The sequence below is a fragment of the Anas acuta genome, chromosome 8 (genome assembly GCF_963932015.1).
Source record: "Anas acuta chromosome 8, bAnaAcu1.1, whole genome shotgun sequence".
NCBI lineage: Eukaryota > Metazoa > Chordata > Aves > Anseriformes > Anatidae > Anas > Anas acuta.
This window is the reverse complement of record NC_088986.1, coordinates 20,577,306-20,604,590: the sequence shown is the minus strand read 5'-3', so window position 1 is coordinate 20,604,590 and position 27,285 is coordinate 20,577,306. Positions and strand designations below refer to the sequence as shown.

Genomic DNA, 27,285 nt, shown 5'->3' with positions numbered 1-27,285 from the left:
TGTTTGCCCAAAAAAGGCTAAGGCAGAAGGTTTTCATTTTCTGATCATGTAATTCAAAAGCAGCTACAGAACAACCTCATTGGTTCAGGCTAACAAAAACAGTCTCTCCAACTTTGCAAATTAGTATTCTCCCTGGTCTACAGAAGAGGAGGAAAATGACTGAGAAAGACTTCATAATCAGTACCTATTAAAGGCTGGTTCTGAGGTAGAAAAAACTTAACTCAGTAGTTTCCATTCTGGTTTCCTTAGGTAACAATCACTGCTTGTGTAGCCACTGAAGAATGTCTCAACGATCTCAAAAGGCACAAAATTTAAATGCTCTCCAGCTTGCTACTACTTATCATCTTAAGACAAAAGCTGCTGCAAAAGTACATTCCATTACTAACGCAACGTGCTTTGTACTGAAAACAAATCCTCTTGTTTTTATGAGCAACCTATAGTATTCCCTAAACTGCTTTGATTTACCATCGCTTGCTGGAGGACAGGAAGCAAGGTTGGCAATATCACATGCTGAAAACATCACACAATGCCAGCCGCAAGTAAACACTGAAAAATATTCCCACAGTGTGCCCTTGAAGAATGATGCCTGGCCTAGCCCAGAAATTCAATGTCATATAAAAACGTACACGTACTGACTTATGTTAGGCAAGAGAAGGTTTTCACCAAGAGGGCAAGAAAGTAAACCTAATGATCTAAGTAGCAATAAACTATATGCTAAACTTGGAAAGCCATTACAAAAACTTCTCTCTCATCTTTGCATCTCGATGAGGTTTGAATACAAACACATCTGAATTCTGTGCTAGCAAGCAGAAAAGTACCAATAATTCACTTTTCCAATGAACAAATTAAATACATGTAAACATGACTTTAAAAAACACTGTACATACACCTGAACTAATGAAAAAAAAGGTGTACATACATGTGCAGCAAGGAAAAGCTCAAAAAAAAAAAAAAAAGACTTTAACTTTCCCATTACTTTATACCTAGTCACTTTAAATTTCCAGCAAAACACCTAGGTGCCTCCTACCCAATCCCGCCTCCCTGGAGTATTGCAGCAATACCGTCCCCTATTTGCATGGACAATGTCATGAGGGATCTCACCTGTGAACTGCATTCTGCGGTAATCCCAATGCCTCTACCATGGTCCTGCCACCACGCCAACCAGAAAGTCAGCGCAGCCTCTGCATGCTCCTCTCCCGCACTGTTTTCCCCGCCGCAGACGGTTTGGAATGCAGAAAAGCCAGAGCTAAAGCCCGTCAAGCGCAAGCCTCTCTATTCAGCTCCTTGGCTCCAGTTGAACAATAGCTGCCCTTGGGTTGCTCGCCTCCCTTGCCAGCGCATGGGATGCACGCCGCTCTCCTTGCGAACAGCGACATAATCTCCCCGGGACAGGCAGACACTTCATTTTTCCTGTCCCAAGGGAGGGTGGGGGAGCTGAGCGCCAGCGCAAGCACTCAGGGTGGGGTGAAAGGGGGGGTGTGTGGGCAGGAGGAGACTCCTGTTAAGCAGAAACACGCCCGATGCTGAGAAAAGTCAGGGATTCTGAGCAGCTGACTCAAAGTCTAAAAGCAGCAGCAGGGAAACTTAAGAGGCTGATATCACTGCGTAAACTGTCCGGGCTGCAAGAAGGCAGTCAAGATGAAAACGTGGTTTTGTCAGCTGAACAAGGAACTGTGTCTCTGAATGTGCCTGGCAAAATTCCACTTTATTTGCAAATGTAACCCCACTTCTGCCCCTTAAACAGCTTAGGAAATATGCAGTACTAAAAAATACCCTGCAGATTCACTTAAAAGAAAACAATGATTTTTTTTCCTCTTTGTTTTGTTGTCTCCTTTTTGTTGTCGATGGTGCTTTTTTTTTTTTTTTTAATTCATAATGTGATTTATGGCTTTGAAAATGAAATGGTTAAGTCTGATACTGAAAGCCTTTTTCCTGAGCTCTTGTTTATTTTAGAAGTGCCAAGAGCTGAACTTCTAGGTGTAACATTGCTTTGAATGAAAAGGCAAAAGCTGCTCTTCAAGACACAGAAGCAGAAACCTGCACATTTTGGTTACTGCTGCCATCATAATGTCTCATACATTATAAGGCCCCCGCTGCAAATAGCGTGTCAAGTTGGATCAGTTTAAAAGTCCACGGCTTGATTCCCAACAGATCCCACCTGCCAGTCAGGGACTGGAGCAGACAAGCACACACACAAGAGGAATGCAAAGTTGTTGAGCCTGTTGCTAAACAGGCTAGCATTGCTCCTAAGAGAGCTCAGAGGCTGCACGCTTGCCCCTACCTTCTGCAGTTTTAGGTGTGCTGGAGGCAGGGGGCAGAGTGATTTGAACTGTTTGCCTCCAACTTTGCCACTTGTTTACAACATGGTGTTTTCCTCCGGTTCAAGTCCTTTTCTTCCTCTAATGCCACCCACCTCATTACTCGAGATGAACTTCTGTACTTCTCTTGGGAAACAGCCTCCCACACCCTCACAGTCTTTCCCCTGGAAGAAACAGCAGCTTTGGTCACCCTACCCCCTGCCAAAGCTCACGTGAGATATCTGTGTGAAGAGCACAGCACAGGCCTTGGGAAAGAAACTTGCTGAATGTGTGCTTAAACAATACTGACCGCAAAATAAATAATACAAAATTGTAATTGCTCCTTCGCCCTCTAAAGCTAATCACTTAACTACACCCAGGTCTCTTGCACAAAGTCATGGAACAGAACAGCAGCTCAAAATCAGGAGAGAAGAAAAAAAAAAAAAAGGAAAAAAAAAGATCAACACCAAACCCCCCAAACCTGTCACTGACAGCAGTGTAACAAAATAAACAGTCCCTCTAAAGACAAATTAGTTTGACCTGCTGCTTAGAAACATCCAATTACCGGAAACGGTAGGGCAAAACGGTCTCATGATCTCAGCTGATCAAGATTCTGCAAAAAAGCAGTAACCGCTTGTGAACGATTGCCATCTCTTCTCCCTTGCCAGCCCCGTTCCACAAAACAAAGAAATACTACAGTAATTATATAGAACATTTCATTCCAGAGCACTTTACCAACTACATTCACAGCACCACAGAAAAGCATCTCTCTTGAGGGTGGAGCAACATCAGACAATTCGTGTATACCACACAGAATGATAGAAGAGATGGAAAAATTAAGGACTGGTATGCTGAAGTTAGCCTGTACATCTCTTCAAAGAGTTCTAACGCTTTTATGGGTAAACATTTTTCTTCTCTTTTTTTTTTTTTTTTTAATAACAACAATAAACTCTTTTTTTAAAGAAGTTTCTCTGATTACATTTCCAGTTTTTGTTTCTACGTTTTGCTTTTTTATTTCACATCATTCAGGAATTCCCTGTTTTTAAACCAGGTTCAAACACAAGGGTTGAATTTTGGATCCAGCTCCAAAATAAGGCCATAATCTGCCTGCTGGCAAGTAGTTTATAAATAAGCCACTTTTAGTGACTTGGGTAGGTCCGGTCTTTGTATTTATTTTTTCTCAACCTTAACACAGCTTGTAGCAGCCTCAAAGAAAAGATTTCTGAAATGCTGAAGGAGCTACCCAACTCAAGCAAATACATCTTCTGAAGACATAGGAAGAGACAGCACATTAGGAAGATTATTAGAAAAAAAAAACACTAAGTTGCACAAGTGCTTTGAAGTATTCTAGAAATCTACACAGTTTCAGATATTTGAAATACAATTTATGAAGCCTAGGAATAAAAGTTATTTCCAGAAGACTGCAACACCGGTTAAAGATTATCAGAAAAGACAGCAATAACATTACCCATGCATTGCCATGTGACTTTTGCTCAAATCACCAAATCTTCTGACAAGTGTAGGCTTCTACTTCTCACAAAAAAAAAAAAAACAAACACAGAAAAACCCTGTTGAATTGGAAGAAGGGAGGTTGCCACCAAATATCTGAAGAAAAACAGCAATTCAAGGAATTAACTCGTTCCTGGCCAGCTTGCTGCTGCTGTTCAAACCTCGTGGGAAGGCAGTGAGGGAACCACACACATTTAAAACTTCTGTCTCCAGAGGCTGCAGCTGAAGAAATGCATTAGCAATGACTGAGCAGAAGCAGTAGAGCAGAAGAGATAAAAGAAAATAACTGAGAATCGGACTTTTTTTAATTAACTTTTAAATGTAAATCAATTTCTTTTAATATAAATCATTTGCAATTAAATGCAAGATGTTGCCTTACGGTCTATCTCCCTGTGATCTATCTGAACTACTTAAATTAGAAACATGTATGGGAACACTCAGCAGAAGATTTTTTAAAATACTGTGTAACATGGGGAGAGATGGGTCAATTTTTCTTAAAAAAAAAAAAAAAAAAAAAAAAAAAAACAGTTGTCTGCACTTAGCAAAGTTTCCAATACTTAATTGGTATTTGCACAAAGAACTGAAATTAATTTAAAAATTGAGAAACATTATTAAGTTTTCTAACATGTTAGAGCCCTGCTAATCTGAATAAATGTGCATTATTGTAGTAGGTGCTGATTATAGTTTCTTCACCATCAACGAGTAGTGAATTCACCTCACGTCACTGGGCCCACCTATCGAACGCGTTACCTTCAAAAAGCCCGAGAGAGATGCAACATAACATGGCAACGGCACTTCAGTGCAGATCCCCTTCCTCCCACGAACATCCCAAATGGCAGCAGCAGGGGGAAAAGCCACATTTTCCCCACACATGTTCAGAAATAGCACGCGGAGCCCTGGCTCCCTCCCATGTGCACACGTTGGGCAGCAGTCGTGAGGCGCAGGCTGTTGGGCCCTGGCCCTGTGAGGAGAGGCCGGGGTGCCCTGCACTGGTTGTAGCCGGTTCTGGCTGGTCACAGCTGGTTCCAACTGGTTCCATCCAGTCATGGCTGCTTCTGGATGGTCCTGGCCAGTCACGGCTGGTTCCAGTCTGCTCGTTGCAGCTGGTTCTGACAGTCCCTCTGAGGAGAAGGGTTTGGGTGGGCTGCTGGCCGTGTTCAACCTACCACAGCCTGCTTTACCAATGCCAGGAATAAAACACTTCTTCCAAAACTCACAGTCTCTAAAACCCAACAGAAAACATTCCTACAATCCTTCCCATCTGCTCACTCCTGGGCAGAACTGTTAACACCTCACCCTGGTCACCTCACCGTGGTCAAAGGGAGACCGGAGCGCTAACCCAATGGTGGCCATGACGGAGCAGCCACCCGATGCTTCCTTAGGGTTTCCCAGCAATTAGACCAGCAATCCTCACTGTTTAGCACACATAAAGTCCTTCCCAGCATCTCCTACAGCTAAAGGGTAATAAAGTTGGCTGGAAAAGCAAAGCACTCATTATTTGCACGGCACTGATACCTTGGGGTCAGCAAGGTTGGTGACCACTGCTGTAGACTTTCCTGCTGCTCTCTTAGCCCAAGCATACCACGTAACAGTGGGGAAAGCCTGTCTGTGAGGAAAAAACTAAATGACTTGAATTTTGAATGGTCTCACTGGTCAGACCTGCACCAAAACTACATGCAACTCTCTGGAAAAAAGAGGTTGCTAGTCAAGCAAATGTTGGCAGTTGAAATGGAAAAAAAAATCACTGGATAATACACAAGATAAAGCAGTCTCAACTGTGCATCGGGAATTATTAGCTTGTAGCCAAAAGCACTTTACTGGACACCGAGCTGAATCTTAATGGGCACTAATCACCACTAGAACTTACAGTCCTCTCCATCTCCAGGGCTTCTCTGGGGAATCAGGGATTTGCTTGCGACACGGAGGTGCCTGCTAGAAGAGTTTATGATAAACTCCAGTGGAGTTCAATAGCCCACTTTTCCTCTGTGGCTTTATTATTTTTCTTTTAAGTAAATTATCTCTCTGCTGTGCTGCTGAGACATCTTTGGTTTAAAGATAAAATCATAGTTATAATTCTTTCCTCCCCTTGTGCTATGAAAGGGCAATCAGTTACAACAGGGTTAGCAGGTTAGCAAAATATGCAGCACACACCTGAATAAGTCTAATTTAATACATAAGCCACCTCATATATTATGCACTTTTTTATTTGTGCAGCTATAAAAGTAGTTTGCCCACAGGAGGTATGTCACTGCCCCAGTGAAGTGTAAACATCACAAGATGGCACAGGAAACACCATAAAATTTGCTTCTTTTATTTATTTTTTAAAAACTCTACTTGCCTGCTTCCCAGAGGCATTGTGCAGATTAATTAGCTCATCTTCATAGACCATTTTGCAGATGTAAAGTGCTATGTAAGTAAGTACTATTGCTGCCTGATGGAAAAGAAATCTCCTGAGGTCTTGCATGGAAAAACCCAATATATAACTGACAATGGATTTCTTGCCCCATTGTAGCCTTCTTAGCAAGCTCTGCCATCTTCACCCAGAACTAATTACAAGAAAGAAAATCCCCCCAAACTTTGCATTCTGGGGCAGCAATAAAAACTTCTTCAGCACTGTTTCTGCAGACTTACGAACACATTTCAATACCTGCAGGGACACTTCAGCATGGGCAGCTCAGATGTGCAGATGGAGATGTGCCAAAAGCCACAACAGTAACCCTTAATGCCAAAATAAAAATACACGGATTCACAGTTTCCAGTGCTCTAAAGAGAAGATACAGGACAGCTCACTTATTATTACGGTACATTACCAACCAACACTGCCTGTCCATATATGTTTGTTACGAGCAACTCTGATGTAGAGTTACATGAAGAGAGTACATTGGGAAGAGAGGGAGGTATGAGAAAAGACAGGTTCAGGCCTCCCAGAAACAATACATGAAATAAAAGCAGGGGAAATAGAAGTGGCCGGTCCATTTTTCAAGCTCCATTAATATAAAAATGTGATGGTTTTACTAGTCTGACTAGTGCACTTACTAAAACTGATCTCTAAGTTCCCTGGAAGAATGACTAGAGTGGTCCTCCATAACAACTCCACATTTTCCCCATCTTTTGTACAGGCTTGTGTATCACATATATTTGTGTTTTGATTGCTTCAAAGTTTGGACTATAAGAAGATTACAGACACATGAATGCTACAGGAATGGAGGAACTTGTAACAATGTGTAAGTAGCTAGAGAAAGATAGGGAACTTAAGGCTATGCCTAGGACAGAAAAATGTGCAACCCTAACGAAATAGTTGTCACAAGCAAGGCATGAGCGTGCTGTAACTACAAGCCCTAACTGCAATGCATGAAGACATACCAGAAGTAGTTCAAGTAACAGCAGCTGTACGAACGTGAGAGCACAGCACTCAGCAGTGGCAGAAGTGGGCTTCGCTGTGTGAAGTCAAACTGATTCTCCTGGAGGGCAGATAAAGACAGAACCAGCACCAAGAAGGGTGGTAAAGCAGCATTATAGAAGTGTACACACACCCTTTTCTGTGGAGAGAACTTAGTATATTTAATTTCATACAAACTTAAAGCTAGGTGCATATAATCTGAGTTCATAAATATTTGCATTGACAAGTATTGCCATCAGTGCATGCTAAAGCAGTAAACTGATTAGCAACTAGTACTGTAAATAGAAGTCCAAACCAGATTTAATTACACCAATGTTTTTTTTTAATTACTTTAACAGTTCAAATTAACTGTAGAGAAGACTTCAGATAAGGAAATTCAGGTTGTAGGAAGATAGGTTAATTTTCCATTAAGTGTTAAGTTGGTTGTTACTGAAGGAAAAAGGAACGTATACATGGTTGGGTGAAACGTAATTACTTTTTGCCACAAGATCAAACAACTATAAAAGAGAACCTACAAAATTTAACAATGCACAGTAAGTTCATGCATGACTTAAGGTAGATTTCTCTACGGAATTTCATAAATATTTTTCTTATAAAAGCTATGGAAAACGGTAGCTTCCTTTATAACGAACTGAGGATTGATTAGAACACACTCAACAAACCTGCCAAATGGTCCAAGAGCTACCATTTCATAGCAATTAATACATTGCACAACATGCTGTATTTATAAAGTGCTCTTTGTGCTCACACAACAAAACTTTAAAATCTTCTAAAGCAATTTCTTGTGTGTGCTGGAAGTAGTGGGCAGGAACATAAGAGATTTCCAAGAAGAAAAAACCTTAATGGATTGTGTGTCAATACTAGAGAGTTAAGATTATTTGTTCATACCCCTATTAATTTCTGCTCTAAAAAGGTTTAAGAATTGAACAGATAAAACTTGCTTCATGACAAAACTTGGCTTTCAGCACAGATGATCTGTGTCCAAGGGAATAAAGTTTCAGCAGCACTCAGAACAAAACAAAATCCTCTGGCTTCTCTTGGGTTTGACAAGAAGAAAAAGACAGCAGCTTGGCAATTTTCTGTATACAAATAACTCCAATTGCCCAGGGGGAATGTCACTGAGATCTAGGCATCCTGTTTGTTATATCTAGCCTCCCTGGAGTTGGTTTTAATTTCAAGCAGAGTTGTCTAAATTCTTCATCCTTCCGAGGCAGGCAAATTGCACTGTACATAGTCCAAATTTCAGATTACTTCAGGGCTTTTCCCAAAGTTTCCTAACCTCTTTTTGTGGATGCTGAAGTTAGCAGGCCACTTTCCACATACTGCGTGCTTCCTCGTGTCACTCACTGGTTGTTTAACAATGCCCAAAAGCAGCTGTATTTTACAGGAGGTTTTTTAAAACGCAACTTGTAGTTTGCATGTATTTGAATTTTGGGATAGAACATGGTGGGTAAACAATGTTTTCTGAAGAGGGATGAAATTTTAGAATTTCAATTGATATCAGCATAGATCAGTCCCTGTTAAACTTACCCAGTAGTGACAGCACTAGCAAATTGATCCAATACACCAGAAAGGAAACCAGGCGAAGGATTAAGGCTTTAGCAAACCCTTGCTTGTGCTATTCCATGAAGTGAGGGCTGCAGATCTCACAAAAGGCTCACACGGGAGTTCTGGCAACGCTGTTGGGCTATGACTGAGGTGCCATGCAACAACAGGGCTGCGTGGCTAAATGTTCACGGTACCCACCTGTGGCATAGGGAAACACAGGCAGCTCTTCGGCCACCAGGGAGCTGTGTCAAGCCATGCAAGTGCAGAATGGTGCTCACTGCACTGCTCTCAGTCACCTTTCAGCTGTTAGGAACCTTTCAAGGTAGATTTTTGACACAAATGACTTAAAGTTCAAAAAAATAAAAAGAAGCAACACAGGGTGCTAATTTAAATGAAAAAGCAGACAGTGATAAATCTGATCCTTTAGGCTCCTGGATCTGTATACAGGAAGATGTGGATCTCTCTCATACGTTTATTTGTGTGTGTATATACAAACATGCTCATGCAAGCCCAAATCAGGCAAATCCAAAGAGTTGCAAACAAGTCAGCACAGCTGAATCTATCTTCCCGCCAGGAATAGTGCTGCGGGTGTGCATACAACACGCACATCCTTCCCCTCAGCTTGAGAGCTAAACCCAAAGCCCCTATTCTGCATCCCAGCCATACAAGACAGTTGTCAGGAGATTGTTATTTTGCACATAGTATCACAGTGAAAAAGCAGACAGTGCTATTGGGGAAATTCTTTCATCAAGATACAACACAAATCTGTAAGGCTGAGATACTGGAAGCTAGCAAACTGCATTTCTTCAACCTCACTCTCTAAAAGATAGGCTTTATAGGCAGAGTTGGGTTAGGGAAGGTGAAGGGAAAGCCCTCTTTCCAACACACAGTTTTGCTAGAAGTTAGAGTAAATCTGTTATTTCAAAACCCGAGGTACTTCTTAAATAAATCTTTACTGAACATGTCGGGATTGGTGCATTGCAGATTTTTTCATTGACCAGGTCACAAATAATCTCTGTTCTTCCAAAACAGACCGTCTCCCCCCTTTCCCTCCCAAGCAGTAACCCTTTTCAGGTCTTTATCCCACACCTCAGCACCCCAGGACTGCACTTATGCAGTGTTCACACAGTAAATCTATTTATTCTTTCATCACAAAGTATTTGTTCCAGCTGGAATATACAGAAAGCAAGGCTCAGCTCTGACTGCTTTAGTTGCAAAGAACCTTGTGTCTTAGAAGCAGCAGTTACTGAAATAACCCTGAAAATCTTTTCAGCTAATGTCTGTTCTCTCCTGCCAAGTTTTTACCTGAAGGAAGAGCACGGATTGTGTATTTCCTTGGTGCAATGATCCCCACGTAGGAGGGCTCAGCAGTGGCTTGCAGAACTATTTACTGTAAAGAGGTGCACGCCAGGCAGCAAGGGAACTAGAAGACACTTAACTGATCTTCTGTTGCTCGCTCCATTTCCAAGTCTCTGGACATAACCTTTTAAAACAGCACTGAGGCGGATTTCTGCACATCTTACAGGTCACCTGATAGCTATGCAGCATGGATCTGGCACCCAAACAGACTAGTGCTTCATTTTCATCACTTCTGCCCTTTTTTGCCTGATCAGAGCTTTCTCTAAGTTCAGTGGAATTTTTTTACTGAAAAAATACGCTTGAGCAAGTGGAAAGGCGGTGATTATTGAGATAAAATCTATCAACTGTGCAACTAAACCAGAGGATCAAGAAGTTAAGTGTAATTTTTGAAGTTCAAAATTTCCTCTTCACTAAAATTTCGGAATTGTACATGTACCAGTGACAGTACAGTAGGGAGGCTGTGATCAATATGATTTCCTTACATGTGTAAATATTTCTGTATTTTTTATATACATAAAATATTTCTGTACATAGAAGACATCCCTGAGACATCAGGAAAGTCAGGATGCCTAGTTTCCCAGATATTTGCCCTGACCTCCCAACTGTATTTCCCATTGAAATATATCAGAAGCAGCCCAGTCTCCTTCCCTGTATTTTTAAGAATTGCTGGACCACCTGCAAGTTCTCAACATCCTTCTCCTACTGGCGGGCCCGAAACTGGACCCACTATTCCTGGCACACCAGCTGTGCCGAGTACAGGAGATCACACAACTAACCTGTTGCCATGTTATTGGTTGTAACAGCACTGAAGGCCTGTTGGCTCCCTGATGAAGAGATGTAAGAGATGTTGACTCCAGCCCAAAAGTGTGGAAGATGAGCCACAGAGCTATGCAATTACAAGCAGACCTTGGATATACTGAGCTGACTGAACAGAAGCTCGTAAAAGGCATAAGGCTTGCTAACCCAGATTGCCCTCAGTCTTGGTGACTATTCTCTTGCCTACCATGCCTACCAGCAAAGAAACTGGAATGTATTTCCAGGAAAAAAAATAAAAAAAAATGTGCAGTTCTAGAAACCTGTCAGCAACAAAGCTAGTTGAAGGAGTCCCTGCCTTCTCTCCTCTCACCTTTGGCTGCACGTCTCTATTGCAGAACCATTCCCCCAGTTGTGCTGACACAGCTGTCCACAAGGCAGTGCAGTGAAGTGGCTTGAAGAATAACTGCAGAAATATATGATCGCACAGTGTAAGGAGAAAAACGTACTCACTGGCATGGTAGAAGGGAGGTGGAAAAAGCCTAAATGAGTGTTACTGCCAAGGGAAGTTTCAATCAGACCAGTGCTCTATGCCAGAGCTCCTGATCTACACTCCAAATTAATATTGTTTACAGCAATTAGATCAATGAAGGCAAGAACCAGCACACTAGCATTCATTGTGCATTGAGAGTACAAATGATATTTTCCAATTTTTTAGACCAAGTGACTGGACAGAAAACAAAATTTCTCAATGCTAGTGACTCAAGGTGAGGACAGAACAAAGATTTGCCTTTGACTTGCTTTCAGCTAGCGCTTGCAGTCTTTTCTCAAGAGCCCTCGTGTTCAAGCAGTCAGAGATGTGACTGAGAGAACACAGGGTTAACTTGTTTCAACAAGTGGAAGTCCTCCTTTTCTTCTCAGATGACTTCGCCTCCAAATATAAAAAGAAAATCCATTTGCATCAACATTAGTCCTCTGAATCATTAGCCCTTTGCAATCTATTTGCATAAACATTAGCATCAGAGAATCTCAAAAAACTCTCTCCCTGATGACACATTTTCCTAATAATTTAAAAACAATTTAAAAAAATCAATTTCCCCACTCCCAATCTCTCCTGGTATTTTCACATATGCAGGCGAAAAATCTCTTACTAATGCCACAAAGATGCACCCAGATGCCAGAATCAAAACTTTCCCTATGTATTCTCCTTAACAAGTCTCATTTAGCATGAGCAGGTGGTGAGAAGGAAGCAGAGTAAGAGAGAAGAGGATTATTTTAGGAAAGGAAGCAATAACTGTGTTACTAGTCTGTCGAATAGTATGAATGGTGGAAATCTGAATCACACTTTTACTGTATGAATGGTTAATTCCAATATGCTATTATCAACAATGATCCTCTACAAAGGATGCAATCTCCCTAACAAAAACCCATACACCTGTTAAAGCAGAGGAGGTTCTGCACCAGAAGTGTTGGCAAGCACAACGGAAGGACTCGCTTGAGTGAGGCACCGGTCTCTAAGGCCCGTATCACACCTCCACACTTCATTTAAAAATTAGCCCATTGAAAGTAATGCTTGAAAGAAGAAGGAAAGGGGCTGTCAAACCGGAGTTAGGGATAAATTACAGCTACATTTTTAGCTTCCCCGAAAGGAAGCACTTTTGACAAAAAGTGCTGCCAAGACAAAACCCTAGCAAGTAAATGAGATATTTAAGAATGCACCTACTCACGCTCAGTAAGTATTACTACAGTGATGGAGATTACATACCAAGGAAATTTCATGGCATACATTTAACAGAGAACTGGATTACACAACGGTATGTACAATGTCCCTTCCAGATGGGAATTAAGAATTTCAGCACTAGAAGCAGTCTCTGTACTGCCCGCAAGCAGAGGGTGAGCACCTAAGCTAGTACATGGAGAATGTCCTCTGGAGTATTTTAAATTTTTTTTTAGATGATCTTACTAGTTCTCCCTATTTAAACAAGTCGCTTTCTATCTTGTGCTTTATCTGTTTGTCCACCCCTCCGGCTCTCATGGCGGGGTGACTGCAGTGGTTTCTGCCTGCACAGAAGGGATGGCTCAGCTGCTTCTCTGGCAGCTGCTGACCCATCACAAATTACAGCTTACTGTACTGAAGTATGTGGAAATTGGTGCCTATCTTAGTACACAGGACTGTAAACCATGGTGGTTCAGCAGCTGCCACACAAACAGCTGAGCCAACCCTGCAGCAAGGGTAGAAATGAAAGAGATGGCAAGAATGACTGCAACAGCCCTTGAGTAAAGCACACTTGACTTAATGTTGACCTCTGGTGAGTTACACGTCTCTTGCTTCAACTGCTCTGCTGTAACATGGGTAGTTTCACTCCCACACACTTCCTAGGAATGGTGCTACAAGGATATGTGCCCAGTGCTATAAAGAATGCCACAATTATTTGCAGAATGGGTACTATTGTTAATTAAGCAGAGCCCCAGACGTACATGCACTGTTCTAATTGCTCCATTAAAAAAAAAGATTGATCTGATACGATACTCTTGAGGTTTTACAAAAGATGTAACTAGTGCTAGAGATGAAAAGAAATTCCATCACCTTATTTTTATTTTTAAAGCACAAAAGGTATGGCAACCTTACTTGGAAAAAAGCCTCAACAAATCATCCTAAGATGCACTGTCTGCCATTGCCATGTAATGCACATGCTTCCCAAGGACAAGCTCGATATTCTTATCAGCTCTGCGTGGCAATTTATCTACTAGATATTTCATCAGCCTCTGCTGTGCAGAGCTCTCTTGTTTTTCAGCTTTGGTGCCCATTCCAAAGTTATTTCAGTCTCATTGTTATCTGTACTGCTGGTGATAGGCCCTGGCTGCTACCATCCACTTGTTTCTCTTCATAAAGATGCTCAGCAGTTTCCTGCACTGGTTTGTCCTCTGGTTCAACATTTTGACACAAAGCTACTCCCACTGCTCTACCAACCCACCTTCTTCCACTAGCAGTGATTCTGTAATCATGATAGGAGACATTTCTAACCAGGATATGAAGACAAGGGAACGTTACCGAAGGTGCTGCAATCAGGTTACACACAGCCAGCCCTCCCACTTACTCTCATCACTCCTCACGGCACGGGCATTGCTCCATTTCTCTGCAGCTCCATCCTTCCTCCCCACCCACTGCATGCCCCTTTCCTTCAGCTACAAACTTCGTTGACGTCTGTATTTGCTCCCGTTGCAGATATCACATGGAGAAGACCATGTGGATATGGGTTTCCCTTGTACTTTTAATAGATTCCTGTCAGGCATACATCAAGCAGCACACCACACGGATCTAAAATTGCAGCAAAATACACAGCAATGCGCATACCCAAAGAGCACAGTCATCTATTCCCTGTGGCAATTTAAGAAAAATGAAGAAGGTTACAAGGTCACATTTTAAAATCTAACACTTGGATTTCCAGCTATTCAGATGCTCACTGAAGTCTATAAATTCTTCCCCACATTTTTTTGCACATGGTATAGAAAAGGAAGGCGCTTGAATCCCCTGGATTGTAAAGGTCTTTCTAGCTTGCAAAGTTGCAAATCACATCCGTTGCTGAGCGCAGACTGGCTGCAGCGTGATTCCCCACTCATCTCACTAGCCTTGCGCTTGGGAGTAGGTGTTTTGCCTTTAACACAGCGCAAATGTGTTTCATGCTGGTTTTATTTCCAAAAAAAGAATGAATATTTATTTGTATGGCAAAACAAGATGATCGTTTAGAGTTGCATTTGAAATGCCACAAACAAATACAGTAAGAGCTATGTTTACATCTTTCATCCTCAAGTATTTTGCAATTTTCCTCCCTAAATCACTGACCTGCCCCTTTCTTCTCAGACTCCTAATCCATGAGTCAAACAAAAACAAAAAACACAACCCTATCTGCCTCCCCAAATAGGGAAGAGTTAAGTAGTGATATTGGCAAGTATAACAAGTAAGTGCTACCCCCTTGCATCTGTTAATTAACTATCTAGAAGAGTGGGATTTTCTATGTTTAGCCTCACAGAACTTTCTCTTTAAATGACTTGGGTGCAATATACTTACAGAATAACATTATTTGGCATAAAATGCAGATGAGCCTGTGGAATGAAAAATACCTCACCTGCTCTTCACCTCTGATAACAATGTTATCACGGCTGTTTTACTGTTCAGAGACGCATAATTGTTATTTTGTCATAGCTCCCTCTCTCCCAAGATTAATATTCTACAGCTAAATGAAAGAAGAATTGCTCCTAGACTCTATCAGTAGCTCACAGCCTATGCCTAGGCAGGTTTCCTGCATGAGGTGGGAATGGAAAGAACTCCCTCGTGCATGGCTGCTGCCTCCCCCCACTCCTCCTTGCTTCTGCCAAGAGCTGGAATGATGCACTTTTTTATGCAGCCACAGGTAGGGTGGAAAAAAGAGGGGAGAAAAATCCTGGAGAATGGGGTCAAAACTAGACATGGGAAACCACTTCAAGAGAGCTTTTGTCTGTCATTTTAATACCTGCCCTTTCTTTTTGCTTTCCTTAGATTTCAACGTGTTTAATTATAGCCAGCAGCAGCTGGCAGTTGATGGTTCGTTTAGGAACTGCGCCCTGAACAGGCATGAGGTATGTCGGAGAAAAACCTGTTATCTAGTACTTGGTACTAAAATATGAAGCAAAGGAAATTCCAGAGACACTCAAAAGTGAGGTAAAACATAACAACATAACAGTTCTAAAACAAACTGTGGAACCACCTTAAAACCACCAGTAAATGTTGCATTCCTATTGACCTGCATTCAGCAGCTCTCAGCCACACACCTCGGCGCTGTGCAGTGAATCCTTCACTCACAATCACAAACCTCCACGCGTGCCGCAGCAGCCCAGCTCTTCTGACACCCCCTAACAATCTCAGTGACGCTGGGACAAATCCTGCTGCCTAAGTCCCTTTGAAGGCAGGCATTTACAAACTCCTCCGTGACCTCCACCGACACCAGGCTGCAGTGTGACAGACCTCAGCAGGCTCCTTTGCAAGGACGCTGCCTGGGAAGCGGCGCTGTGCGATAAGGCGTGCGGCTAGAAATCAAAATCAATCTGCTGCGGTTGAGGTTTCCACTTACCCAGCTTGGCGGCCCCATCTGGCGGGTACTCGGGGAATTGGCCCTCGGAGGGCACGCTCACCGTCCGGCGCAGGCAGCGCCCTTTGGTAGCATCCTGCGGCTCCTGCGCCCCGTCCATCGGCACCTGCGTGAAAAGGATGCCGACAGCTGTTAACGTGCCATCTCGTCGAGAAGTTAACTTTCTGCTGATCTAGTAATAATGTTCAGGCTAAGCTCGGTGTGGCTGGCCTTACCAAAAAATCCCTGAGAAGAGGTGGGCTTATGGGCGAGCACCGGAGCGTTGAGCAGTGCTGGTGCACAGCCTGCACAGGACTGCACGCAGGTATCAAGTAACAATAAACCAACCCATCTGAATAACAGGGTAGTGCTGCTTTGCAAAATCTGTTTCCCCGTGCCGGACCCATTGCTACCCTGTCTTGCCCACTAAAACACGGGGAAATGCAAGCCGAGGCTGCTGGCTGCATGTGAAACTCAGGTTACAAAAGCAATTTTTCCAGTCTCTGCACAGCCATACTCACCGATCAGCTGCAGCATGCCGGAGAATGGGCATTCAGCTGGTGACATTGGCCACATCAAGAAAGGGAGCAGCTTCTACTAAAATTAAGTCAAAGTCTTCCTAAACACAGGACCTCAGAAGGGTCTACAAAAGGCTTGGGGTCCCAGCTGCAGAGAGCTCTCTCAGCACCCAAATTCTTTTCAAAAGCAGTGAATGTCTAAAAATCCTGTTTCTCATCTGAAATGTTGGCAGCACTTGACCCTTCAGGGTTTGCTCCCCCTTCCCCTCTGCCTTTAAACACCTGCCTGGATGATGATGTCTTTCTAGAGAGGTGCTTATGCTGCAAAAACAGAGAGAAATTGAGCTACCTACCACTACAGCTGTAGGGCATTCAGACAACAACCAACAGCTCTAAGAGAGCCCAAGCAATGCAGCCTCCTTGATCGACAGAAACAGAGCCTGACCAACTCCTACCCCAAACAGGAAAATGTAAAAAGGGATTTGAGGGGTAAGGAAGAGAACCCAACTGCTTTGCAAATTTATACGCACAGCTTTGTGCATCCTGACTTTGTTTACGCGATCAATTGGAGCAGCGGTCACTTTGCATACAGGAACGCAGACAGACAAAAACTGCAGACTCGCTACAGCACGAGCCACACAAGCCACTGGAAAGCCTTTATCCTTAGCTTTACCCTTCAGAAGAACATACAGATTGTTCTGAGCAGGTCCAAAAGACAACAAAGGTTATCCAAGTTGGTAAAAGAGAGGACAAGGAAGACAGAGACTACACAGAAAAAGGGTGTTTCCAGAAGGGAGCAGAAAAGCTCTTAGCCCATGGTGACCATCCTTGCCCCTGCTGGGTCACTGGCAAGGCCAGCACTGTGCAGGACACCTCTGTGTGCCCCAGGACACCCAAGAGGGTGTCCCCAAGAAGGACCAGAGCTGAGATGTGCTGGCTGACAGCAAGTCCAGCTGGTGCTTCCACAATGCGGCATCAGGAGAGGACACTGAGCGGGGAACTGGGAATTTCTGAGTTACCCCCAGTCAGCCATGCCCTGCTTCCTGCTGGCCTGCCTTCTCACCGTGGTTATGCCCGGGGCTGTGGAGGTCTCTGCACACTCACAAATTACTGTTAGCCCCATGCTGGTGGATTACTGGACCTGCTGTTGCTCTGTTCTGGCTAACTGGATGACCGGATGACTGCACTTCTCCTAACAACACAGCTAATCGTGCTCCTGATCCGTATTTGTCACAGCACCATTATTTAGAGATGACTTGTCTAACCCTAAAGCTGTCTGCCCGGGGTCTTACCACCTCCCATACCAGCCCATACCCTGGTGGGGCTGCCCCGTGAGCCAAGACATCACCTGTGGGAAGAAGCCCAGAGGGTGAGCGAGAGGTACAGCAGCCAGGGGCCGGAGACAGGCACAACCCCTCGGTCCCAGCACGCTTCTAGTGAGGACATTGGCTCTGACGTTACAGCCGTGATGCATGTCATGCTGCAATTGCTTTCAGACAGCTCTGGAAAAAACACAACTTGCAGCCTGAGGAATAGAAGCCCCTGTCATATTTCCTGTGCTGCTTATCCTTTCATATCTCCAAGCATCTCTGAAAACAGAGTATTAATAGCAAACAAAAAGATATTATTCATTTGTACAGAAGGTTGCAATAGATGTATACGATACTGTACTATTTTAGAAACAGGCTGCACTACACTGGCTCTCACAAACTACTTCTGGCATTTCCTGACTTTCAAGCACTTAGCATTCTCATAAGGTCATTTTTAATGCTATTTGTTACTATGCCAGTCTATTTGTCTCCTTCCAGCAGTGCTCATTTTTTAAAACAAGTTTCCCAAATCCCTGGTGGTTACTCTGTGAAGGCTACTTTCTTCACCGGTAGATTTTTACAGCAGGTCCTTTGCTGAATGATAGCCGGGCGAAGCCCATTAGGAAGTTAAGCAGAGACTAATTTTGTTAGTTTATGCTACACTCATTCAATCAAGATCACAGATTAGATTTTCAGTTTTCATCTGGAGACGCCACTTAGTCTTATTCCCTTCTACACGCTGTTCTGCTGACTGCCTGGTCTGCCTCTCCCGATTTCCTCCAGAGCACTTTTTTGGGGGATGCTGCAAGCCACATCTCCGGAACGACTACGAGCAGACACTTCAGTACCTCTGGGACCTTCCTGACACAGGACAGAAGCATTCTTTTAATCCAAAGACAAGAAAAAGCTGCTAGCACCACGCTGCTATGGTGTGTATAGGGATGGTGACAACAGCCAGGACACTACAAAGGCAGATTTTGCTGCTGGGGCGAGGAGGAGGAGGATGGCGGCTGGGGCTGCGCTGTCCTTTGTGCCCTTGGGAAAAACAAACAGGCAGCCGGTGTCAAAAACAAACCTACTTCTGCATACCAGAGATAGGATTTATCTTCAAAGAGGACCTAGCCATTAGCAGGAAGAGTGTCCAAGGGCTCCGGTCCTAGCTCTGAGTCACGCTGCCTTTTGTACTTACCATTTGCCCAGACCGGGAAAATGCAGTTGGGCTGCACCCTAAAGTAGGTTCGTTGGTGTAGCAATGTTCACCTGGTGCGAAACAGCAAAAGATTGCATTTGTTGGTGTGTTCACAAGGGCTTGAGAAACACCTACTACTGTGTATTTGATTGAAGAATTGTGTAAGCTGCACGAGGAAGAACAACACTTTCGTGCCACATGGCTCAATCTACGCCTGCACACGTACAAACAGCCCACGATTCCATCGGTGAGATTAAAGTAGCAAAGGAGCCACAAAACTTAAGTCTGACTTAACACTGCAATGTTATTTTAAATAACACACTTCCAAAAACATAGTCTCAGCCTGCACTGACCATAAAAACACGTAATCCCAAGCCTGCCTTGCTGCTGTTCATTGCTCAGTGCAAGACCAGCCAGCTCTGAAAAATCCAGCTCCACAAATGCGGAGAGCGAGCTTGGCCAGCAGCGCTGCACCTCTGCGGACTGGGTGCGTTTCTAAGCCTGTAAATAAACCACCCTGGGGTAGGGTGGTTTCAATATCAAAGGGATTCACAGATCAGGTGGCACTCAAAGGCAAGTGCACAACCAGACGCTGTGCAAACAGCGATACATCAGCATCTGCCCACCCTCCTCCAGCCCCTGCCTCCCCAGCAGGCATCTCAGCCGTGGAGCAGAGGACAACAAAGTATTGCAAAGACAGGACTGAACTGCAATTTAGGCTCCCACCTCTTTTCTTTGTACAGCTTTGTTATCTTGGGTTTTTGTTCTTTGGCCTGCCAAGACTTCACTGACCTGGGAGTTGCCCAGCCCTGAGCTGAATTGTTGGTAATTCAGAAATCTTCACAATTTTGATCACTGGCCACGTTTCTTTGGTTCTTCGGATTTTCAAATTTTAATGAGGGCAGGTTCACAGCTCGGATTCTCACCCCTTGAACGGCATCACAGCTGACCTGCCACTGAACGTGCTTTTTAAGTATAAACACTGTATTTGGGATCTCGAGCTTGATGATGAAGAGATTTCAGAAGAAACTGAGTAACATCTCCACGAGCATTTAACGCCACTTAAAGGCAGAGTAAACTGGTCTCCTTAAAAAAAAAATAAGTAGGCAGAAAAGAGTTTCTTCATTGCAGATAGATTTTTTCAGACTGGAAAGACTGATTCATGACAAAAAATCACAAACGCTTGAAAACTTGCAGCCTCTTCTGAAATGATAATCAATAAGTTGGGAACCGCATCAACAAACAGATAATGGAAAGCTCTTCACTTCAATTCTTACCTTCCTTGGGGACTTTGGAAAACAAACAATTAAACTCATTTGGGAATTGAAGCAAATCTTTTCTTATGACTGAGTTCAGCTTTGACAAACTTGCACTTACACGGCAGCCAGACGTGCTGTAAATGCCAATGTGACGAGTTTTGCGGATGGCATGGGGCGCTTCTGGAAACCTCCCCTGGGGCACCACTCACCACTGTCTGCTCTTGCTATGAGCTCTCAGGAGCATCGCTGTCACTCCACGACTGGTGTCAGTCGCAGAAGATGGACGAGTGCAAAAAACCCACCGGAGATGTCCTGCTGCTGGCCTCTGCCACCAGCACCAGTAAGGAGCCAACCTTGTCATGGAGAATGGTGACTGCAGATCTTAGCTCTACTTTGCCCTCGATTAAAAATGCCTCCCGATCTGATAGAAAAATGAGGGAAGTGTGGGAAGGAAAATAAGAGTCTAACACAGCGAAAAGTGATTTTCATCTCCGTTTGCAGCTGAACACAAAATTAAAAGATTCTGCAGGACAGCAGCCAAGTTACAGACAATGACTAACTAAAAGGCAGCCCCAAACCAGATGCAGCCATTTGTCACATCCCTCGTGAAAGTGCTGTGCAATGGATTATCTATCTGAAACCACTGATCAGAGCCACTGACTCATTCCCTTTTCCTGCTTAAATGCTGCTGTTTTTTGCAGCCACCTTTTCCTGTGTCCTCTTTGAAAGTATGTCCTCACCGCTCTTCCCTATGGAACAGGTTTCAGCAGCGATGAAAACATCGACACCTTCCTGACAGTGAGAAATTGTCTTCCTCATAGGAAAAAAAAAAAAAAGCAAAAAAAAAAAGCTGATTTGTAAGTGAATCAGCCCAGACCTGTTCTCCTAGTCTTAGAAGGTGTTGCTAGATATTGCCACACCACGAGATGTTCTAGTAATTGCATTGCTCCTGTCACTCGAGACTCCTTATGTGCCAAGTCGTCCCTCATGTCACTACAGGGGTTCATTTTCTTTCTACTTAATTTTTGGGCCTCCATCTCTTTCCTTCATTAATAATCTCCACGTTCCAATCTCACCCATTTTCATTGTATGACAAGGTGTCAAGAAATTAGTATTTATCCACGCTGCACAAGGTGATACTCTCAGGCTATTTTTGTCTAAGCAATTACAGATATTTTTGGATCACGTTGTACCTTGAAATTTCTCTGAATTCCAACATGCTGTTGGGCTTGCACAGTGCAAAATCTGTCTGCACACAGTCCATCCAAACTGCCCTGTCAATAAAGCTGTACAGAGAGGGAGAGGGAGGGTGTTAGAAGAAAAAAGTTTCCTTACTACTTGGCTTCCTTCTGTTCTGTTCCCTTCATCTTAAAATAAAACTGTGTGATTCATAATGCAGTATTTTAACTGAAAGAAACCCATGCTAGTATTTACCTGAAACAACCGAGACACCTTTCATTTACCTGTTTGCATTTTGTATGTTTTCCTACTTTTGGGCTTTGACATTCATACTTGCATAATAATTCTACAAAGATCATACACATCAAACACGTCTGTTCCTTTTCAACTTCACACGGTCTAAGCTTCTTGGATTTTTGCTCTGTGAAGTAACAATGCAGATGCATAGAAAATAAAACAAGGTGCATCAGACTTGCAGTGTTCAAATTACACCAGCCTTTAGATGGTGCCCGCGCTCCCTGTCGGCTGAAAGGGCACTCTGCTGTTAGCATCTCTTCCTCCTTCCCTCACACCCACCCCTTAATGATGCATATCATTCCATGCCTCACATTCTTCCTCAGATCCTCATCAACAGTGCAAAGAAAATCCGACCTACCGACTCCATTGGCAATTTTCACATTCAGAGCAGGAACCTCTCCCTCTTCGGCTTCCTGTTGCCCATCTCACCTCACTTCAGGTTAAAAAGACTTCCTCCAGGGTCACCTTTCCAATAATTTTACTCTAGATATAATTTTCTGTTTTCCTCTTTTAGTAATCTCCCTTTTCCTTATGCATTTAACTCTGTCCTTTGTTTAGGATGCGGGTGCCTGTGGTCCCACCAGGGCCCTTTTCCATTCTCCTCCTACATACCTTTCCATCATTACGCTCCTCGAGCATCTCCCCCAGCGCTGCCTTAGGCCTTTGTTTGCTGCTACCTGGAGATCACATTTCATGGAGCCTTTCACCTCTGAATGACTCGAACCAGGTTGCCTCCCCTTCCCTTTCCCATGAAAGCTACAAGGGACGCTTCTGTTTTGGGGACATCAGAGGAGCAAATCCGGAGCATCAGCTCAGTGTCTCTTGCTGAACAGTTCTACCAGTGCAGCTGTTCTGCGTTTCTTTTGTGTTTCTTTAGGAGACTGTAACTATGCTGCCATGCGTACAGACGCAGAAGTAGATTAAAACAACCTTTTATTTTCCTATAAAGTACTTATGACTCTGCAAAGTATTTTCCTATAAAGTACTTATGACTCTGCAAGGAGTTCCCTTTTTCCTTTCACTTACAGCAAGCCCAATTACTTGAAAATCAGAATGGCAAATATGACTCCAGCTACTAGCTTCTGAAGCAAATCCCATTATCAGCATGTGGAGCCACACCTGCACCAGAGCATGTCTGCCTGGTTCATCTGCATGCAGCATTTTCCAAAACAAGTTATTTCTCATCGTGATAGTGCTGGCAGCACTCCTTTGAGAGCACAGCGCAAAGATTTCCTTTACTATACTTAAAGCCCATGCTGTGCACGCCCAGCAATGAATTTCTCCACCTTCTGGCAGAAAACAGGCAAAACCAGAGTGTATTTAAATGTCATATATGAGGACTTTACATCAGTGATGCATTAGACTCCTCATATTTACTCCTCAGGATCTAAGCAAGAGGCTTATCTGACTCCTGGCAAAATGTTTTTAACTGTATGCGGTAAGAGAAATTAACAAGCCATACGAGCATGGTTACCACCTTCAGATAATTATTACTGATATGAGCCAGTGTTTTTTTCCCCAATTACATTTCTGTAATGAGATGCATCCTTTTAGCCCAGCTATGCTGGTACAGTACAGCTTTAGGATTAATTCTCATGTCCTTAAGTTTCTTCAGGTTATACTTTAATTCCCTAGGTGACATTCCTGCCAGACTAGAAAAAGAATGATGTAGTAAACAAACATTATGATACGGGTCTTCCATTTTCCCTGCATTTGATCACCTCTCCTATAAATTAGCATTGATGTTGTTCCCTTCTAATAACTAAAGTCCTTCTCTAAACCTTTTCCTCCCACTCTCCCTATGAAGGGAAATATTTCAACCTTTGTAGACACACCTGATCATAGCTCAAGACAGATAACATTCAGTGCTATGCCAGCAACAGGTATAATAAGCCCAGGCTGTGCTCAGCCATATACAGAAGATTGCAAAGAACAAAGAAAAAAGCAAAAATTTAGGTTATGTCCAAGAGGTAGGAAGCCATGGGATTAGAGCCAAACTCATGGACATTTATATAAAATAAAATCTGTTTCAGTAATTTGAAATCATTCCTGCTTTATCTTGAAATATTTAAACAGGGTAAATCTATAGCACAGTAATTGAGCAAACAAACCCAGAAATATTATCAACTTCTAACGCCAACGTATGTGTGAGAGTCCACAGACATCAAATATAACAAGAAAAAACATATCAAGGTGTAACCTGCGAGAGGGAACTTATCAGCATTTATTTGTTCAAAATGTTTCAATCAACTAAAATGTGCCTATTCTTTAACCACACGGACATTACCTTCATACCACGGCACAACGCCCAGTCCTACATGCTATATATACACACACACACACAGTAATTTTATAATTAAGGCAAAGATGGTTGCAATAGCTTTGAGTATTCCATGCCAAGGGCCACCCAATCCTGTTTGCTACATTTAGCTAGAGAGAGGGCAAACCTTTGCCTCAATTTGCCTTCTGACTGCAGGAAGGATGACTGTATGGTGCGAAGGCTGCACGCTGCAGCTCAGCGCTCTAACGCAGCCACCACCAACGTCCCATTTCCCAAGCTCATGTCCGCACTGATGTGAGGAGATAGGTTTACAAAGCCACGGTGGCTTTACTTACCATTAAAAGCAGCAATAATGCAGAAAGATGGAGTGGCAGAGTTAAATGCAGGGCAAAGAACTCCAGCAAGGAGTGGTGGATGCACACAGTTTGCTGTCACCTCTTCCATGCAACCGGCATCTGGGCCAGCTAGATTATGACTGTGAGTGCTACTGCTATCCCTACACGCAGAATAGGTTAGCTCCCTCCTTTCACGCTCATCACTAACCTCATGAGCAACAACAAAAAGGAGGAGATGAAGAAATGGCCTTCCCATTTCACCAACGAAGGCCAACAGGCACGGGCTGAGCAGCCCACGTGTGTTCCTCTCACCTCTTTCTCCCTGTTGAGCAGCACCAGCTGGCTGTCGGTCAGGATGCAGTATTTCCTCTCCCATGTTGTCGTATCGGTGTAGGGGGACTGGCCGCAGGACAGCCTGTGCGTAGGTGGTCCTTTCACATCTGCAAACAGAAAACCGGGATCCCGGAGTCATTAGCGTGTGTCATTACCCGCCCTCCTTCGCTTCTGTGGTTCTGCAGCAAGCTGCACACCAGAGCTGCAATCTGTACTCGGCAGCGCCTGGCTCAGCGTATTAAAAGACAAACTGCTAATCCTGGGAGGCACCCGTGGGGAACGCAATGTGAGGTACACCGGGAGTACTTAGTTATCTAGAGCATGACTTACGAAAATGGCAATGCCCGAGAAGAATATAAATGCTGTTGCTTAAGACTGAAATATAACCAAAAGCAAAGACCGAGAGCCTCACGCAAGCTCCATCTTCCCTCTGTTTCCTTCACAAAAGTGTGGGCCCTGAGCGTACCCGAACTCTTAACAAACTGGATTATTTGAGACTTAGGGTGGAGAGGCACAGGAAGAGAGACTGGGAGCAAGGCAGGCAGGCTTGAAGAAGGGAGGGAAAATCCAAAGGGACCGGCATTTCACTGAGAAGGGCTTAGTAGCACTCCTATGGCAGGAAGCTGTTTGGTAAAGCTGTGGCAGATAGGAGTCTTCCAGCATTTCCATTCAGTCACAGCCAGCACAGTGACAAAAATAAATAAATAAATAAAAAGTCGATTTGCTTCAGGTCTTTTAGGCTGGAGCACCACACCCCGTTGTGCAAGGCACCCTGTCAGTGCCCCGAGCAGGCTGGGTACAAAGAAGGCAGCCCGAGGAATTCAACTGAGCAGGCAACTCACTGTAAAAACCTCTTTACAGGAGACTGAAACACCACAGAGTAATGCAAAGGGGATGTATGCAACAGAGCCATTGGTAGCACCACGTATACAACTTCAGAAAATGGTTTGAAGTCAATCTCTGAAGTTCCACATTCCACATGATCTGTAACATTGAGCCTCACTTTTATCCTGCACTCAAGTTTTACACCCCTCTCTTTGCCCTGATCTAAGTGAGCACCAGTCGCTCTCAGACTGTGCTCTGCAGCCTCCTGAAGCCCCCGGACCACAAAAAGCGAGCCCACTGCCAGCGGCTCACCCTTGCTGTGCAGGAGCCCGGGATCTCCTCCCATTTGAGGAGCCCAGCAGGCAAAAAGAGCGTTGAAAACCCACTTGAGGTGTTCTGCAGAGCTTGTCCATAAGCCTGCAGTGGCACAAGGCTCAGAAGATGCTTGCTGTGACTGCTGCCTGCAGTCACCGCTAGAGGCCAGTGAATCCTCAGGCACCCAGCGCCTGCCCGGCTGCAGGGAGCCCTTGGAGCCCAAGCAGGAGCCCAGCTTGACCCTGGGTGCTCGGCCAGCTGCAGCCGTGGTGCTCCCAATCCCGCCTCGTGGCTCCCAAAACCGCAGTTTCTCCCCGCTCTCCTCCTCCACACGGCAGCTTTGCCCCAGCGCCGAAAGGCACGTGTCTGCTCCTAACGCTGGGGAAGTAAAAACCCAGTTACGCCCCGAGATGCGTTCGGAGTCCTGTGGTGGTTCAGAGGAATACCTGAGACGTGCAATCTGATACGGGTAAGGAAGAAAAAGCAGAGGAATGCATCGCTCCTGCCGCTCTGCACAATACTGAAATTCACCTCTGTTTCCTTGATTTCGGATGAGATAATTCAGACGGGAACCTGAGGTTCAGAGGCAGGCCGCACACCGTGCTGCCTGGCCTGAGGGGCGCTGCCATTCGGGGCAGCTCTGAGCCTCTCCCGGCAGCCCCAAACCCTGCTTGATACAGGCACAGCCCAGGGAAACCACCAGGGCCGCTGTGAAGCAAAAGCACGGCCGTGCAAGCTGCTGGGGCACAGGAGACTCTCTCAGGAGTCACCCACGGCTTTGGCCACCTCAGAGAGGCTCGCTCCTGAGGCAGGCTTTTGGCACACCTGCAGCTCACGTTTATGGCGGCTCCCAGCCCCAAACCGAACCAGACGCAGAATATAAATGCTGCTGCTCCCGCTTAGCCCTTGGTTTCCCCAACAGCAGCAGAGGAACCCAGCCCGTGCCTCAACAAGCCCAAGCGAGGCCTGCAGGCTCCGGGCCTGCAAGCAGGCTGCAGGGTGAGGACAAAGCCCCGGACCCCAGCCGTGAGCGTGTACCAGAGGTGAAGCCCAGAGCTCGGGGGCTCCAGCCCCTCAGGAAGGAAAGCCAGCTTTCTCCCGACACAAGGAAACCCTCCTGCACCCCCAGCAGAATCTAACAGTCACGACTTGTCCAGCCCCCAAAGACTTTTGCATTATAATTTCTGCTAACTACAGGCCTTGGCAGCACACCACCCGATTGATCTGCGGGGCTGCACAAAGGGATTAAAGAACAGCACGGCTCCTTCCACCGCAATAACAACTTCGGGACCTAACTGAGTCATCGGGCGCTGCGGGCCAGCCCCAGCTCTGCTGCCAAGCGGGCTGGCTACGTCAGAAGAGCTTTCTGCAGCCTGCTGGCAGCGCAGCGTGCCGTCACGGTGCCTGGAGCTGTCAGTCACGGCCTGGCGTTAATATCTGGTGTGCTGGCACCCTTCTGATCGCATGGCAGGA

At 44.5% G+C, this 27,285-nt stretch overlaps 1 protein-coding gene across 9 annotated transcripts in view; it reads right to left on the bottom strand.

Annotated features, from left to right (window-relative positions):
• Positions 1-27,285, bottom strand: part of RASAL2 (RAS protein activator like 2) — a 176,647-nt gene that overhangs the window by 76,575 nt on the left and 72,787 nt on the right. For 8 of the 9 annotated variants that reach the window (XM_068691231.1, XM_068691232.1, XM_068691233.1 and 5 more), the window contains exons 2-3: positions 24,652-24,779; positions 15,975-16,098 (exon numbers count right to left, since the gene is read on the bottom strand). In XM_068691231.1, coding sequence (XP_068547332.1) covers positions 15,975-16,098; positions 24,652-24,779 — 252 coding nt within the window. Of the gene's footprint in view, positions 1-1,101; positions 1,439-15,974; positions 16,099-24,651; positions 24,780-27,285 lie in introns of those variants that run through there. The other variant, XM_068691237.1, reaches the window with a different exon arrangement.